Raw genomic sequence first — 14,351 nt, 5'->3', positions numbered from 1 at the left:
ACCCGCCAAGACAAGCCTGCACCATCTCGTCCTCCTCAACGTTCACATTGACAGAGGCGAGTGAGTCGCAAATTTCTTTAATCTTAGTGGTGTAGTCAGCCATCAACATATCTCGTTGTCGTACATTGCTCAACTCTTGCCTGAGTTGAAGCTTCCTGGCTGTAGTGCTTTCGGCAAAGACCTTTTTCAGATTTCCCCAAGCTTCTTTGGGTGTCTTGGCGTCTCGGATATGGCTCAGTAGCTGGTCTCCAACACTAGATGCAAAGTAGTAGATCACTCTGCTTGCCGCTTGTTCCCACACAGGGAAGTCCTTGTGTGTCGCATCAGGTGTTGTGTCGTTAGCTCCGTCGACATAGCTCTAGTAACCATGCCCAAGCATGTACTAGTGCATCTTGTAATACCAAGATGCGTAGTTGGTTTTGTCGAGCTTCTCCACTTTACGAAGGTTAGGTTAGGCTAGCCATTCCTCTGTCCATTTTGTTTTTCCTGTTCTTTACGAAGGTTAGGTTTTCTTCTTGAGCTAAGGTCGGTTGCAGAGGTTCTCAACCCTCGTGGTCTGATACCATGTAAAAGAATAGCATGCGGAAGCAATAGAAAACCGAACACAGAAACACAAGTTTAATGGAGAGCTTGACAGTATGCGGGAAAGACAGAGAATGAGCAAAACGTTACTAATCTATTACCAAACAATAATAGTTCTCTGTAATACACTGTACATGAAACGTGCTCAACAACACTATTTATACAAGTCCTAAGAGGACTGACAGAAGTACCGCATACTTCAATGCTCACTCGAGCGTCTGACACTAACTACGAGACTATTAACTACCTAGTAGTCTAGGCTACTGCTAGGCTTCCGGTTACTGCTGGATCTGGCTAACCGGCTCCCCAGCTCACCGGTTCACTTGCTCACCGGTCCGGCTTCATCCTTCCGGATGCCAATCCGAATCCGGTTGAGCTTGTCGCTCAACACTCCACTCCTAAGTACATTTAATATAGGACTTACACCTTAGTACCTATATTCCACTCACACATGTGCACCTTTGCACATGAGATGTATATATACCTCATTGTGGGTATTTTTGTATTTGATGATCATAATGCTAATTTAATATAGTTACTCATCCCCCATCTTGTGTTGTTCATAAGTATCTCTCTCTCTCTCTCTCTCTCTTCCTCTCACACACATACACACACATATCAATTAATCTTCCGCTTATTAAGTTAATCACATAATTAGGTACTAATTAACCCTTCCTTAATTACTTACCTAATTTTTAACACGAATTGATTTTCGTAAAAATCCAACAAACCCTAAGAATGATCGCAGTTCACGAATATTACGAGGAATGGGGCAAAGTTTAATCTTTTCAATATGAGAAGGTTCAATTTCAGCACCATTTTCCGTAATTAAATGACCTAGGTACACAATAGATTTTTGGAAAAAATCACATTTTGAGTGTTTTGCATAAAAAGAGTTGTCATGCAACTTTTGCAAAACAAATCGAACATGTTGAACATGATCTTGCAAGGTACGACTACATATCAAAATATCATCCAAGAAGACGACAACAAAATCACTAAGTTGATCTCGAAAAACGACATTCATCGCTTGTTGGAATGTGGCTGGAGCATTAGTCAACCCAAAAGGCATGACTAAAAACTCATAATGGCCATAGCGCGTACGAAAAACAGTTTTAGGAATATCATCCTCGACAATTTGAATCTGATGATAACCTGTTCATAAGTCAATTTTCGTAAAATATCAGGGCCCATGCAAGCGATCAATCAAATCATCGACACGAGGTAACGGAGATGCATTTTTAATTGTCATTTTATTCAAACGGCGATGATTGATACACATTCGCCATCAACCTTCCTTCTTAACTAATAGAACTGGCGCACCCCAAGGTGATTTACTATACCTAATGTGGCCCATACTCAAGTATTCCTTAAGTTGTTTAGCGATATCATCCTCTTCTAATCGACTAAGCCAGTAAGGTGGAATGCTCACAGGAGTAGCACCGGGGAGGAGTTCAATTTCATGGTCCACATTACGTTGTGGTGGTAAAGTAAGCGACAATTCGTTAGGAAACACGTTGTCGCGAAGATTCGTGCGTGCGTGTGCTACTCGAGCGACCACCAGGGTCTTGGATTGGGGAGGACGTTCGCAGAATTATCGAAGAGATGACGATCAATGTAAGATTGGATGAAATTTGTTCACTTGAGAAGAAGAAAGATTGTACACTTGAGAAGTAGAAAAACATGAAGAAGATAAAGATGAATATAATTATTGTAACGAATCAGATATGATTCTTGTGTAGCGGAATAGGTGTGAACTGTGTGTGTATGAGAGAGAGAGAGAGAGAGAGAGAGAGAGAGAGAGAGAAGGAGTAATACACAGAAAATACGCAAGGTAAAAATTATATTAACAAAAGAGAAAGACTCAACATTATACAAAGTGGGAGGAGGGTGCTTTATATAGTCACCCTCTCTCTTCATTAACTACAAGACTCATGGAGCATGGGGAATGTGAAAGCTCATAAGTTATGTGTCATAGAATATGATTTTATAACTCATACTAAATGCTAGAATACAAAGTGGTGACATAGTGGTGACTCTTGACCGTTGGAGTGTCTATTCACTCTCAAGGTGAGTTCACACACTAGACCAAGTTGAGGTTGATTCTCAACAATTATATTTATGATAGTGGTGTTGGTGATATCACATATTGAGCCCCCCCTTACACAAGCCTTACTAGAGGCTTTTATAGGTCTCTCCATGCTTGTGACATGCACAAACCATGGGCTAAAACCATGGTTTTGTGCACACAATTTTGCTTATGACATGCACAAAACCATGGGCTAAAAACCATGGTTTTGACTGTTTGCAACCTATGAAATACTGAATATGAAAAGAAAATATTCAAAATGTAAAGCATGTAGTAATAGCTTTAGTGGTATGATAATTGCTTCTTACCTTAGACGTGCAAGGTTCAAATCCTACTTGCAACCCTCAATATGCACTCAGTACCATCATGTCCTAAGTTTATTTATTATTATTTTCATTTTTACAAGTATTTGTGTAATGTGCATGTATCCTCAATTTTTCACTTTTTCCTGCATTAAACATGCCACATCACGACAACATCTTGAAAATAATCTAAAATAGAGTCGAGTAATTGTTGTTCATAATGTGGTAATGGTGTGGCATCAATATTAAAATAATAAAATTGAAGCGCAGGATCAATTACACACGAATAAATTAATGAACTAGAATACTCACTTAAAGATTTAGAAGACACAAGTGAACGAGAAGGAAGTTTGGAACATTGAATAAAATGTTTACAATTATTAAGTTCAAATGTGATTGAGTGATTAACCCAATCTATGGACAAAGAAGGGTTTTTATTAAAAAACCAAGGGTATCCTAAAATAACATCTGCGGATTGCAATTTCATAACATGAAAGTCAAGCTTCTCCAAATAGGTATCTATTTGAATTGGCACTTGACAAACAATACCACTGATGTATTGAAGGTTTGCATTTGCCATGTGAACTTGATAGATATGATCACTTGCGTTTATGTGGAGTTCCATTTGCTACACAAAGTGATCATTAAGAAAATTGTGAGAACTACCAGAATCAAACAAGAAATGTGCTTATGTTCCATTGATATACTCGACTGATCGGAGTAAATCATTAGGTCCAAGTAAATGTGAAGGGAAAGTGCATTCACATGAACTTAAGTGGTTGGTATGAACTTCAACAACATCAAAAGACTCACCTGTGTGACTCGTAGATTTGTCTTGAGGAGGGGTGTTCATTGACTTCCTCTCAAGACAACAACAGGTATCCTTTGTGTGGCCCCGCTTCTTGCAATATGCACAGAAGAGGTTCGGTTTCTTGGAGTCGCGGTCCAAAGTGTCATTGGATTGCTTACGTTTCCCAATGAACTTGACATTCGGAGTTTTGGCGAACTCAGGTTTATTGTGGTCTTTCTTGGAAGTCCTATGGTACCGAAGTACAATGTTGACGGCTTCCTCAAAAGTTGTGGGGTCCTTGTTATGGACAATCCAATGGTAATCCCCATTAGGAATACCATTCAAAAAGCAAGCAACAAACCATTTCTCACTCGGAAGTCCCGATTTTTGGAACTTGGTCCAAGCATGATGCACATAATCCTCGAGAGAGGTAAATGACTTACTCGACAACGTGAGCAAGTGTTGCGCTTGTTCAGTTTGAGAAGGTGGTTGCAAAAACTATTTCTTAAAAACATCAACGAAATGTTCCCAGGTTGTGGGTAAGTTATTTGCAGTCCTTAGGCCGCGCCACCAAGTAGCAGCTCGGCCACCTAACTCACGACCGACATAACCAATTTTTACAGCATCGGGCTTGGGGTGGAGCTCAAAGCGAGACTCCCAACGACCAAGCCAAGTGCTAATGGCCTCCTCGGTTCTTTCTTTCTTTCTTATCTCCCTTCAATGGCGTTACTACAAAAGAAGGCTCAACTTCTTTCTTGGACTCAATAGTCAATTCTTGGAATTTCTTTTCCAATGCCATATTTGTCTGCCTCATTTCGGCCAATTGATTCAAGGTAGTAGTGAGCAATTGCTCGATAGTTATCACGGCTTGTGTGTGAGATGCAGATTGGAGTTGAGAGGTCTCGGTCGGAGAGATTGCTCCAACAACGTTCAAAACTTGTTCCATGATGCAAGTTGTGGTTATGCAATATAAATAAGGAGGTTCAAAAAATACACAAGCAAAATGAATGCTTGAAATTTTGATTGGAAGAACTTTACCAAGAAAGCATCTCACGTCTTTACCCCTCTAGACATATGAGATGTGATTTGAGATCCGATAACTATGGTAACACTATGGTGTTTTAAAAGCCATGGGGGAAAACATAACTAAGATGTCTTTCTCGGATCTCTATCTTGAATAATCATGGCGGCTCCTCGAGGCTCAACCATGGTTCTAACATCAATGTAGTTTTCTAGTTAGCCTTATATTAGAATGTCAACCCAACATGTATTGATATGGTCGAGAAAGTGTATTACGTGAAAAAAACAAGTGCACTCGCAAGTAATATTCTAGTGTTGCGAGTAACAAGCAAATGTGATAATAAAAATGATCAAATAAGGCACTACCCATTAGAAGCAAGCAGTGACGAAAACAAGGGTCACAAAACCCATGTGCTACCTACTAAAAAAACAATGTCACAAATAAATGGGAGGTGCGAGGTATGCACATATACATCCCAATATGATGGTTGTTATTTGCACAATTGTGACATACGCCACAAATTGATACGCAAAGATGTGGTACTCAAATCCATGAAGAAACATCAATAGAGGAACTCATGTGGTTTTACTCGAGTTCTAAGGCTCGATAATATGAGTTAAACGTAGATGATCTGTTAGAAAAAATCGTTAAAAAAAAACGGCATGATGCTCACTCCATACAAAAAAAATAGTCTACACAAAATCGTTACCCAATAGGGAAACACACATAAATAGTGTAGATGAACATAAAAATTAAGGTTTAAAAGATAGTGAAGTGTGGGTGGGTAGATGAAAATCATAAGAAAATCTTAAGAAAGGGAGAAGATAATTTGTGTAATTAAAAAATAGGTAGAATAATAATCAATTAGGTGTATCAACATAAGCATGCATTAAGGAATGACACCCTAAGGTAGTCGACATGCAACTCCTCAAGACCACCACATCTCCCTAGAATCGGCCAATTGATGGCTCAATAAAGAGTAAAGTGACATAGGTAAGCGACATATACCTCATCAAGACCACAACATCCCATAGAATCAGCCAAGTGATGGCTCAATAAAGGGAATAGTGGCATAGTCAACATCATATGCAAAAGGGCCATGAGGTGAGCATGTGCGATTAGGGCAAACACACTCGACCCGATGCACAAGAATAATTATTATCGTAAGAGATGGCTCAAGAGAGCGGAGCATAGGAGATACATCGCAATATACAAAAGGGCCACGAGTTCAGCGTGTGCGATTAGTGCAAACATGCTCGGCCCGATGCACAATAATGATTAAAATCGTATCGTGGTAGAAAGAAGAAAGAAAAGAAAAGAAAACGTAATTCAAATTTCATTCGACCAACAAGAACGCATCATAGAAAGAAGAGAAATCGAGAAAGAAGAATACCGGGTTTAGAGTGTTGTTTTGATCCTGAGAAGAGCATGGCGAGCCTTGTTAGATCCCCATCGCTCACACGCAAAAAATATCAAAACAACAAAAAAAAATTGTTAGTAAAAACTCTGATACCACTGTTAAGAGTCTATTACTAATCAATAGACCAAATTAAAGTAAAAGAAGGAAAATAGATTGGATAGAAGAACCCATTCCACCCGACCACCCCCGAGGTATGATCCAGACATAGCCAACCTACCACCGACGTCCCATACCGCCGGATATTAGGATGACTAATACCTTGGAAGAGATAAACACGATCGTCGAGACAAAAGCCTAGCCCACACCATCGGTGTCTAAGACAGCAACCTTTCGACGTAATGTCCTTATGGGGGTAGCTAAGCCTCATATTTATACCTTTTCCTAGGCCCCTTGAATAGATGTGCCTTTCTAAAAGGCTCTCCATTCATTGGTTGTCCAAATCATGATAGTGCATGCACCTATCATTCCTTCTATCCAATCATTAGTCCCCTTTTTAACATTAGTGAACATACCCTTCACTAATATAAATATTAGTGACCTACCCTCACCAACGTTATGTGTACATAACACCTATCTAATGAAATTCTTCTTCATCAGAGATCTTATATCCATAAAATATTAAAATGGTTTTCCATGTATCAAGCTCATTCTATTAGAACTCCTATCGTAGTGCACTCTCTGGATCCTTCTCGTAACCCATTTCGGCCAAGATATTCTAACGAGTCAACATTGGGACCACAATATCCTTACATGGCTACTGTTGGTGCACTTATGTACTTGGCTAATTGTACTTGGTGCACTTACGTTGTCAAATTGTTGGCTCGATATAGTCATGATCCTACCATGCAACATTGGACTGGAATTAAGGAGATTTTTTGATATTTACGAGGCACTAAAAATATGGGTCTTTTCTTTACCAACGGTTCTATGCATGGTCAATTGACTAGTTACTCTGACGTTGGGTTCTTATATGACCCTCATGTTGGCATATGACAAATAGGTTATGTTTTCCTTCTTGGTGGCACATCGATCTCTTGGCGATCAACAAAACAAACATTAGTTGCAACATCTTCAAATCATATTGAGATATTGACATTACATGAAGCAAGTTGAGAATGCATATGGTTACAACGCTTACTCGAGCATATTGAAAGTTCTTGCGCTTTTATCGGGCCCTCATTACCAACAGTTATGTATGAAGATAATTATGCTTGCGTTAATAAGTTCAAGAAAGGCTTCATTAAAGGTGATCGAATCGAACATATTTCTCCCAAGTTTTTCTTTACTCGTGAGCTCAATGATAATTATATCAACATTCAACCTATTACATCAATCAATAACTTGGCTGATATTTTTACCAAAAGCTTATATGCATCAAAACATTGGATGAACATTCATTCTCTTGGACTTAGAAGATTATCAGAGATGATGAGCTAAAACAATGATGATGAGATGAGGGGGAGTGTTATGAACTCATGCATGTAATGAGTCATGTTATATCTATCTCAGTCTTAAGCTTTAGTTAACAAGACTTCATGATGTAAATAGTATGCATGTATCCCATCATCTGTGGGTCATAAACTCATGTATCTGAATCTTTTTGGCATTATATATAGAAGGTCATAGCCCATGAGCTCTATCTAGGGATTATATTGATATGTGATTAGTGATCTAGATTAATATCTAATCGCTATTTGATCTTGCTTAATAGTCTATTCTATAACAATTTATACTTAGTAGAATACAAAACATATGTAGGCTTAGGACTTTGTTGATTGTTAACAAAAATCATGACCAACTATGTACATTAACAAGAAAAGAAAGCTATATTGGTCACGAGCTCATAATGTACATTACCCAGACACATTCAAAACCCCCATACAAGAAACAAAGACACTTACATTGATAAACATGTGTACCTTGAGTGACATACATGCATGTATAAATAAAGTTACACATGCAAAACCAACACACATTCACAAGCATACCTTGGCATACATGCAAATATATATCTATACATACAGTAGACATTTGGTTAACTGTGCACTTTGAAGGCAAGGAAGAAGTGCACACTTAACCGAGTTGTGCACTTTTGGAAATTTTTAGGGGTTTCTGAAATATTTTCCTTCTGTGTGCTAATCATACAATTCTTGATAAGAAAAGTGATCAATTTACATGATAAATTGACCTAAAACGTTTCTAGTTTCACCATACATACTCTTCAATTTCTTTCTCGATTCTAGATTACTTTCAGTATTCGCCTTATTGCTACATCTGAGAAATACATCCATTATGCAACAACCCTAATGAACTTCCTTGGATGCGATGGGATTTTTTCTTGTGTTTTCTTCCTAGTGGTGGTAGGTTTGAGGAATCAAAGTACAGGTGGAGGAGACGGGAAAAGAGAGAGGGGGAGCAATAGACAAATCATTGGTTGCAACTTCTGTCATCTTTGAGAATAAACAAGATGCACAGAAAGAGAGAGGGAGGGAGAGAGGCTTTCTTCATGCAGGAAAAGAGCACACACACATGCGACACAGGCACCTGGCACACACAGAAAGAGAAGGAGAAAAGATGGATATGTTGCACATGGAGAAGGAGAGCTCGCATTCACTACTAATTGCTGCAAAATTTGACTATTCACGATCATCAAGAATTGTTAGCCCTTCTTTGATTATGTTCTTTAATCAAGAATCATAATCACAGATGTGTAATCGTAAACACACACACACACACACACACATGTAGAACACATGACACACACATAAACATACCCACAAAAACTCCTCTCATTACCATAGCACATTTTGGACTCACTCTCATTACCATAGCACATTTTGGTCCCAATTCATGCATATCCTGTGTGACTAAACTTGTGGGATGCCCTTGTAATCGAAAACACACACACACACACACACACACACACACACACACACACACACACACACATAGACATACACATAGAAATACCCATAGAAGCTCCTTTTGTTATACCCATAAAAACTCCTCTCATTACCATAGCACATTTTGGTCCCAATTCATGCATATCCTGTGTGACTAAACTTGTGGGATGCCCTTGTAATCGTAAACACACACACACACACACACACACACACAGACATACACATAGAAATACCCATAGAAGCTCCTTTTGTTATACCCATAAAAACTCCTCTCATTACCATAGCACATTTTGGTCCCAATTCATGCATATCCTGTGTGACTAAACTTGTGGGATGCCCTTGTAATCGTAAACACACACACACACACACACACACACACACACACACATACACATACACATAGAAATACCCATAGAAGCTCCTTTTGTTGTTTTCTAAATGTTTGGAACATAGTTTTAACTTGGTTTAATGTAATTTCATCGTGAAACAATGTAAATTTTTTTATCTAGATTTTGACCTCTATAAAAAGCGCACTTAATAGAATGGTGCACTTGCACTTAACCGAATGTCTACTATATATACTATATATGTACAAATACCCATGTGGGTGCACACCGTAGACAATCGTTGTCAAGAGAGTAGAAGACGTAGAGCAAAGCTACAATTAGAGAGACGTACCGTGCTAAGTCTTTAAAAGTAAAGAGAAAAAGAAGGGGCGGAAATAATTGTACGGGCAAAAGTAGAAAGTAGGGCTAAAAGCATCTTCTACCACACTTTTAGTGTACTCCGTCGTAAAGAAAAGTCTGCGGAAAGGTTAGAAATGAATAAAAACATGTGGAATAATACCTCGTCCGTTTGTGCACGTGAATGCAACATGCCCATCATGTTTATGGAACATTGGTTTTCTGCTGACCATGTCAACCACACACACCCTTTATATACATATATGTATATGTATATATATATATATGGATGGATATCTGTATGTATGTATGAAAGCCACTCTCCTACCTACACTTTACACTTGATCATGAGCATGGGTGCGATCCTTTATTCTGGAGGTCACATTAAACATATTAACCCCGGCTGTGCCAATGTTTTACTACCTGCAAATCAATTCACTAAGAGTTTCCAGCAGCAGTTAATACGCCCATCTTCTAATCATTCCATTTCTACCCATTTATCCTCCACGATCCGAACCCAGGCCCAGGCACAACCTAGTGAGGTATCATCATCCAATTTGAGATCTAGTGAGATTAGTGTGGCCGGTGATGCCAGTAAGCCCAGCCGCCAATCGATTATTATTGGGGATCGATGGCGTGAGTATCACGGTTGTGATGAGTGGAGGGGTTTGCTTGAACCTTTGGACCCCGCATTGCGGGAGGAGATCATCAAGTACGGAGACCTGGCTCAGCTCACATATGACGCGTTCAATGCGGAGACGAAGCGTTGTATCTATGGGGAGGCCGACCTTCTGAAATTAAATCCCAAGCTCCTCGCTCGGGGGTACAAAGTGACGAAATACATCTACGAAATGCCGGAGGTGCATCTGGTTCCGGAGTGGCTCCAGAAATGGCGGCCGCAGGAGGAGGTTGTTCAGGAATGCGAGCAGGGGGTTGCATGGGTAGGGTTTATCGCGGTGATGGAGGATGAGGAAGAGATTCGCCGGATCGGCCGGCGGGATGTTGTGGTGGTTTGGCGCGGCACTGTGACTAAAGAAGAGTGGTTGGCAGATATGGATGGAGCTCTCGTCCAGCCCCAGCAAAATGGAGTTACAATGGTAGGCAGCAACTTTCACCCCAATTATGTGGCGGATCATGTGGGCATAGAGCGTGGCTTCTGGACCCTCTATGCCTCGGGTGAACACAGTGCACGGGTGCAAGTAACCGATGAGATCCGGCGCCTCATTTCCATCTACGGGTCCGATCCTCTACATGAGCTGAGCATCACCATCACCGGCCACAGCCTGGGTGGTGCCTTGGCTTTAGTGTCTGCCTACGACATGGCCTCCCTCGGCCTCAACTCCACCACCAATGTGGGCCTCAACTCCACCGCCGACGTGCCCATCTCCGTCATCTCGTTCGCGGGACCTCGCGTGGGAAATGTTGCCTTCAAGCGCCGGCTCCACAATGACCTCAAGGTCAATGTGTTACGTGTGGTTAACACCCGCGATGTTGTGCCGAAAGTCCCTGGGACCCTCTTAGCTCTTACCGATGATGACTATGACGAGCACGTGGGTGGGGGCGATCCATCGTGGTATGAGACCCTTGACATTCTGCTACACGTGGCACACCCTTCCTATGTCCATGTGGGTGTTGCCCTCCACTTGGACAACAACCATTCCCCGTTCTTGAAACCCTCGGCGACCCTTGGTGATGCCCACAACCTTGAGGTCTATTTACATCTTTTGGATGGATATCATAGCACAGACAAACCGTTCGTTGGTCCAAGTACTATTAACTACCAACATGTTGGTGCGCATCTAACGAATCAGGATTCCCTTTCCAACCGTCTTTTGCAACTGTACGTAGACTTCCTCAATCGCAACATTGCCCTGGTCAATAAGAGCTCAAGCTTATTGCATGATGACCTTCAAATTCCTCCCAACTGGTGGACACCACATGAAAACAATACATTATAAATCATTTAACAGTCATGATCCAAACATGCATGATCTTTTTAATATATATTAGCAATGAATTATCTCTTTGTGTGCACATTTCAGCAAAGGTTATCCACTAAGATCTCGAAAATATTTTTGTTGTTGCTTATAATTCTACTTGCCCTTTGGTGCAATACTCTTCGGAAGAGGAGGTATGGGATCATGGTGCAAGGGGATGGTTCGTGGTGGTGACTAGTGGTAGTGCGTGCGTAATGGGCCATGGCGAATAAATAGATACAAAAAAGAGCAGAAATGGAAAAGTGTGGAGTGTGTGTGTCTGTGTTTGTCCCACATAGAGAGGACGGGGAGGAAGGGAGCTATAAATAAAGTGGTTTGAGCAACAGCAGAACATACTTACCTGGGCGGGGTCTATCGGTGATCAACAAGGCCGATGGCTTAGGGCCGGCGCCTCCATTGCACTCCCGGAGGGGCTGTTTGCCCTAGCATCTCCCCAATGTGGGAGAGTGCACGTCATAATTTGTGGCAGCGGGGGCTCGCGTTCGCGCGGCCCCCTTCTCAAGTAATCTCCAATCTGAATCAATTAAACACTGAGTGTACGAAAATTGAGTGTACCAGGACTACGTAATATTTGTTGATGACGTATGGGGTATATATACTTCAGATGTATGTGATGTAAATAACAGAAGACAGGGTATAGGGAGTACATGTATGTGATGTCTAAATAGCGCACAGATGGGGTGGAGTGGTCATGGATATGTATATACAGAAGATATAAACAAACGATGGGGGGGGGGGGACATGGAGTAAAGACTGGAGGCAAATATATATATATATAATAGAAACAAACATACAGAATCATGGATTGGATATGGAGGCATAAATATATCTATAGATCAGTCGGGTAGGAAGCATCACATGGTATGTCTATACACTCCTGGACATGCGATAGTTGCCGCCAAATTCTTACCATGATACGGGTACGGAAAATCACGGGTATACATACCCCAACCAATAGGTGTAAACAGAATGTAGGCAAACGGGAAGTTATCTACCAGCTAGGCCTAAACTGGGTTATTACCCATTGCTTGTTTAGGTTCAGGTCCGCCTTCGTGGCCCCAATCAGAGAATAGAGAGCGTCCCATTGTCATTGTCTTTGCCGTGTGAATGCGACGGACTTGGTCAGATCTATGTATATATATCTATTATGGGCCCTTCCCAGCAAAACACCGTATTTATTTCATGTCTATGTCCATCATTAACGGGTTGCTGCTCGGATCCTGCACCTCCGTAATTTTACTTCACCATGAGTGGCTTCCACACGGGTACATATATCCCGCCCACATTCATATCATCCGATACCCCAAACGACTAGGAAGGTTCAATTAACTTATCTTACAGAAGATCAGGAATTCCGAGAGAGTACCCCTAACGACTAAGAAGATTCAATTAGGTTATCTTACGGAAGGGTATTATTCATTTAATTATCATTCATCCTTACAGGAAGAACATTTTGGTCATGATTGTAGTGGGGGGGCGCGCCTGTATGACCTCGGATTCAGTGCAATACCAAGGCGACGCACGCAGCTCCCAGAGACAGCAAGCTGCCTCGCACGGGTGCTGCCCCCATGAAAGAAATTAGGTTAATATCATGTGGCCTTATAGGCCACGTATCAGATATTAAACTGATAAGAACAGATACTACACTTGATCTTAGCCAAAAGGCCGAGAAAGGTATGAATTGGGTTGTCATTCTACTTCCATACTTATAGGCTGGAGTGAGCAAGCGTCTGTATGTGGGATATCTTCCCCCCTCTGATCTAGAGTTACGTATGTTAACCTTTTCTCTTCCCACACCAAATAACAATACCATGTATAATAACAACCTTCATGAAAGCTTAGTTGCTTCTCGTGCACCTTGCTCCATACATACATAATCCACATTACAAAGCTCAATGTCGCCTTGCTTCGGCAATGCTTCCCCAACTCACTCCATCTCGAATCCACGTGCACCTATCCGTACGTATGCCTACATAACCCCAAATCGCTTCCTCTTATCCTTGCGCTAAGTTCTTGACGATCGTTGGATTGCAAGGGACTCGTACAGTAGTAGTGACCATGTTGCTCTCATTCCCTCCCATATTGAATGTTGAGCATCTTGGTGTTGAGGAAGTTTCCTACCTCCTCTTCTTTAGCTTCTCCCCTATTCCAACTAACTGAGAAAGTTCGCACTCACATTCTTTCTTTGTTTTGTGTTCATTTATCGAATGTTGAGCATCTTGGTGTCGAGGGATGCATGTATTCTAGATGCACATGTATAGGTAAAACTTGCACATCCCTGTGCTCATACTTGATGACAACGTTGTGCTCGACTTTTTGAACATGTCGTGCATTGTCCTCCATCTTAATGCAAAGTATGTCTCGACCAATACGAGCACACGTAAAGTAAAGACGAACTGGCATCTACTTCACCTTCCACCAATAGAGCAGATACATATTCTCCTGAGAACTCGAGAGGCAACAACACATGGGTCGGGGCCTTGACCCCATTCATCGATGTCTTACATCACAACTACGTTTATATAGGACGTAAGTGCATCACAACCTAACATAAAGCGTTCATT

General features: G+C 41.1%; 1 protein-coding gene and 2 non-coding genes across 3 annotated transcripts; 2 read left to right on the top strand and 1 right to left on the bottom strand.

Annotated features, from left to right (window-relative positions):
* Nucleotides 1–10,105: 10,105 nt before the first annotated feature.
* LOC147847552 (phospholipase A1-Igamma2, chloroplastic-like) lies at nucleotides 10,106–11,824 on the top strand. Its single transcript, XM_087339057.1, has 2 exons — nucleotides 10,106–11,129; nucleotides 11,160–11,824. The coding sequence occupies exons 1-2, from the start codon at nucleotides 10,138–10,140 to the stop codon at nucleotides 11,746–11,748; spliced, it is 1,581 nt and encodes a 526-aa protein (XP_087195183.1). The 5' UTR covers nucleotides 10,106–10,137; the 3' UTR covers nucleotides 11,749–11,824.
* Nucleotides 11,825–12,119: 295 nt separating this feature from the next.
* Nucleotides 12,120–12,284, top strand: LOC147847551 (U1 spliceosomal RNA). Its single transcript, XR_015532314.1, has one exon. It is a non-coding gene; the product is annotated as a U1 spliceosomal RNA (small nuclear RNA).
* A 974-nt stretch (nucleotides 12,285–13,258) lies between these two features.
* Nucleotides 13,259–13,465, bottom strand: LOC147847550 (U2 spliceosomal RNA). Its single transcript, XR_015532315.1, has one exon. It is a non-coding gene; the product is annotated as a U2 spliceosomal RNA (small nuclear RNA).
* Between the last annotated feature and the right edge of the window lie 886 nt (nucleotides 13,466–14,351).

This window comes from Azolla caroliniana, unplaced genomic scaffold (genome assembly GCF_043228905.1).
Source record: "Azolla caroliniana isolate FFs.n. ecotype wild unplaced genomic scaffold, voAzoCaro1.0.p SCAF_874, whole genome shotgun sequence".
NCBI classification, from domain to species: Eukaryota; Viridiplantae; Streptophyta; class Polypodiopsida; order Salviniales; family Salviniaceae; genus Azolla; species Azolla caroliniana.
This window is presented reverse-complemented; position numbering and strand designations above follow the sequence as displayed.

What these genes read in the sequence shown, in the direction of transcription:
- LOC147847552 (XM_087339057.1), top strand. Translation starts at nt 10,138, where the DNA reads ATGAGCATGGGTGCGATCCTTTATTCTGGAGGTCACATTAAACATATT. An exon ending in ATGGCCTCCCTCGGCCTCAA is followed by an intron (nt 11,130 to 11,159) that starts CTCCACCACCAA and finishes CCTCAACTCCAC; the next exon opens with CGCCGACGTGCCCATCTCCG.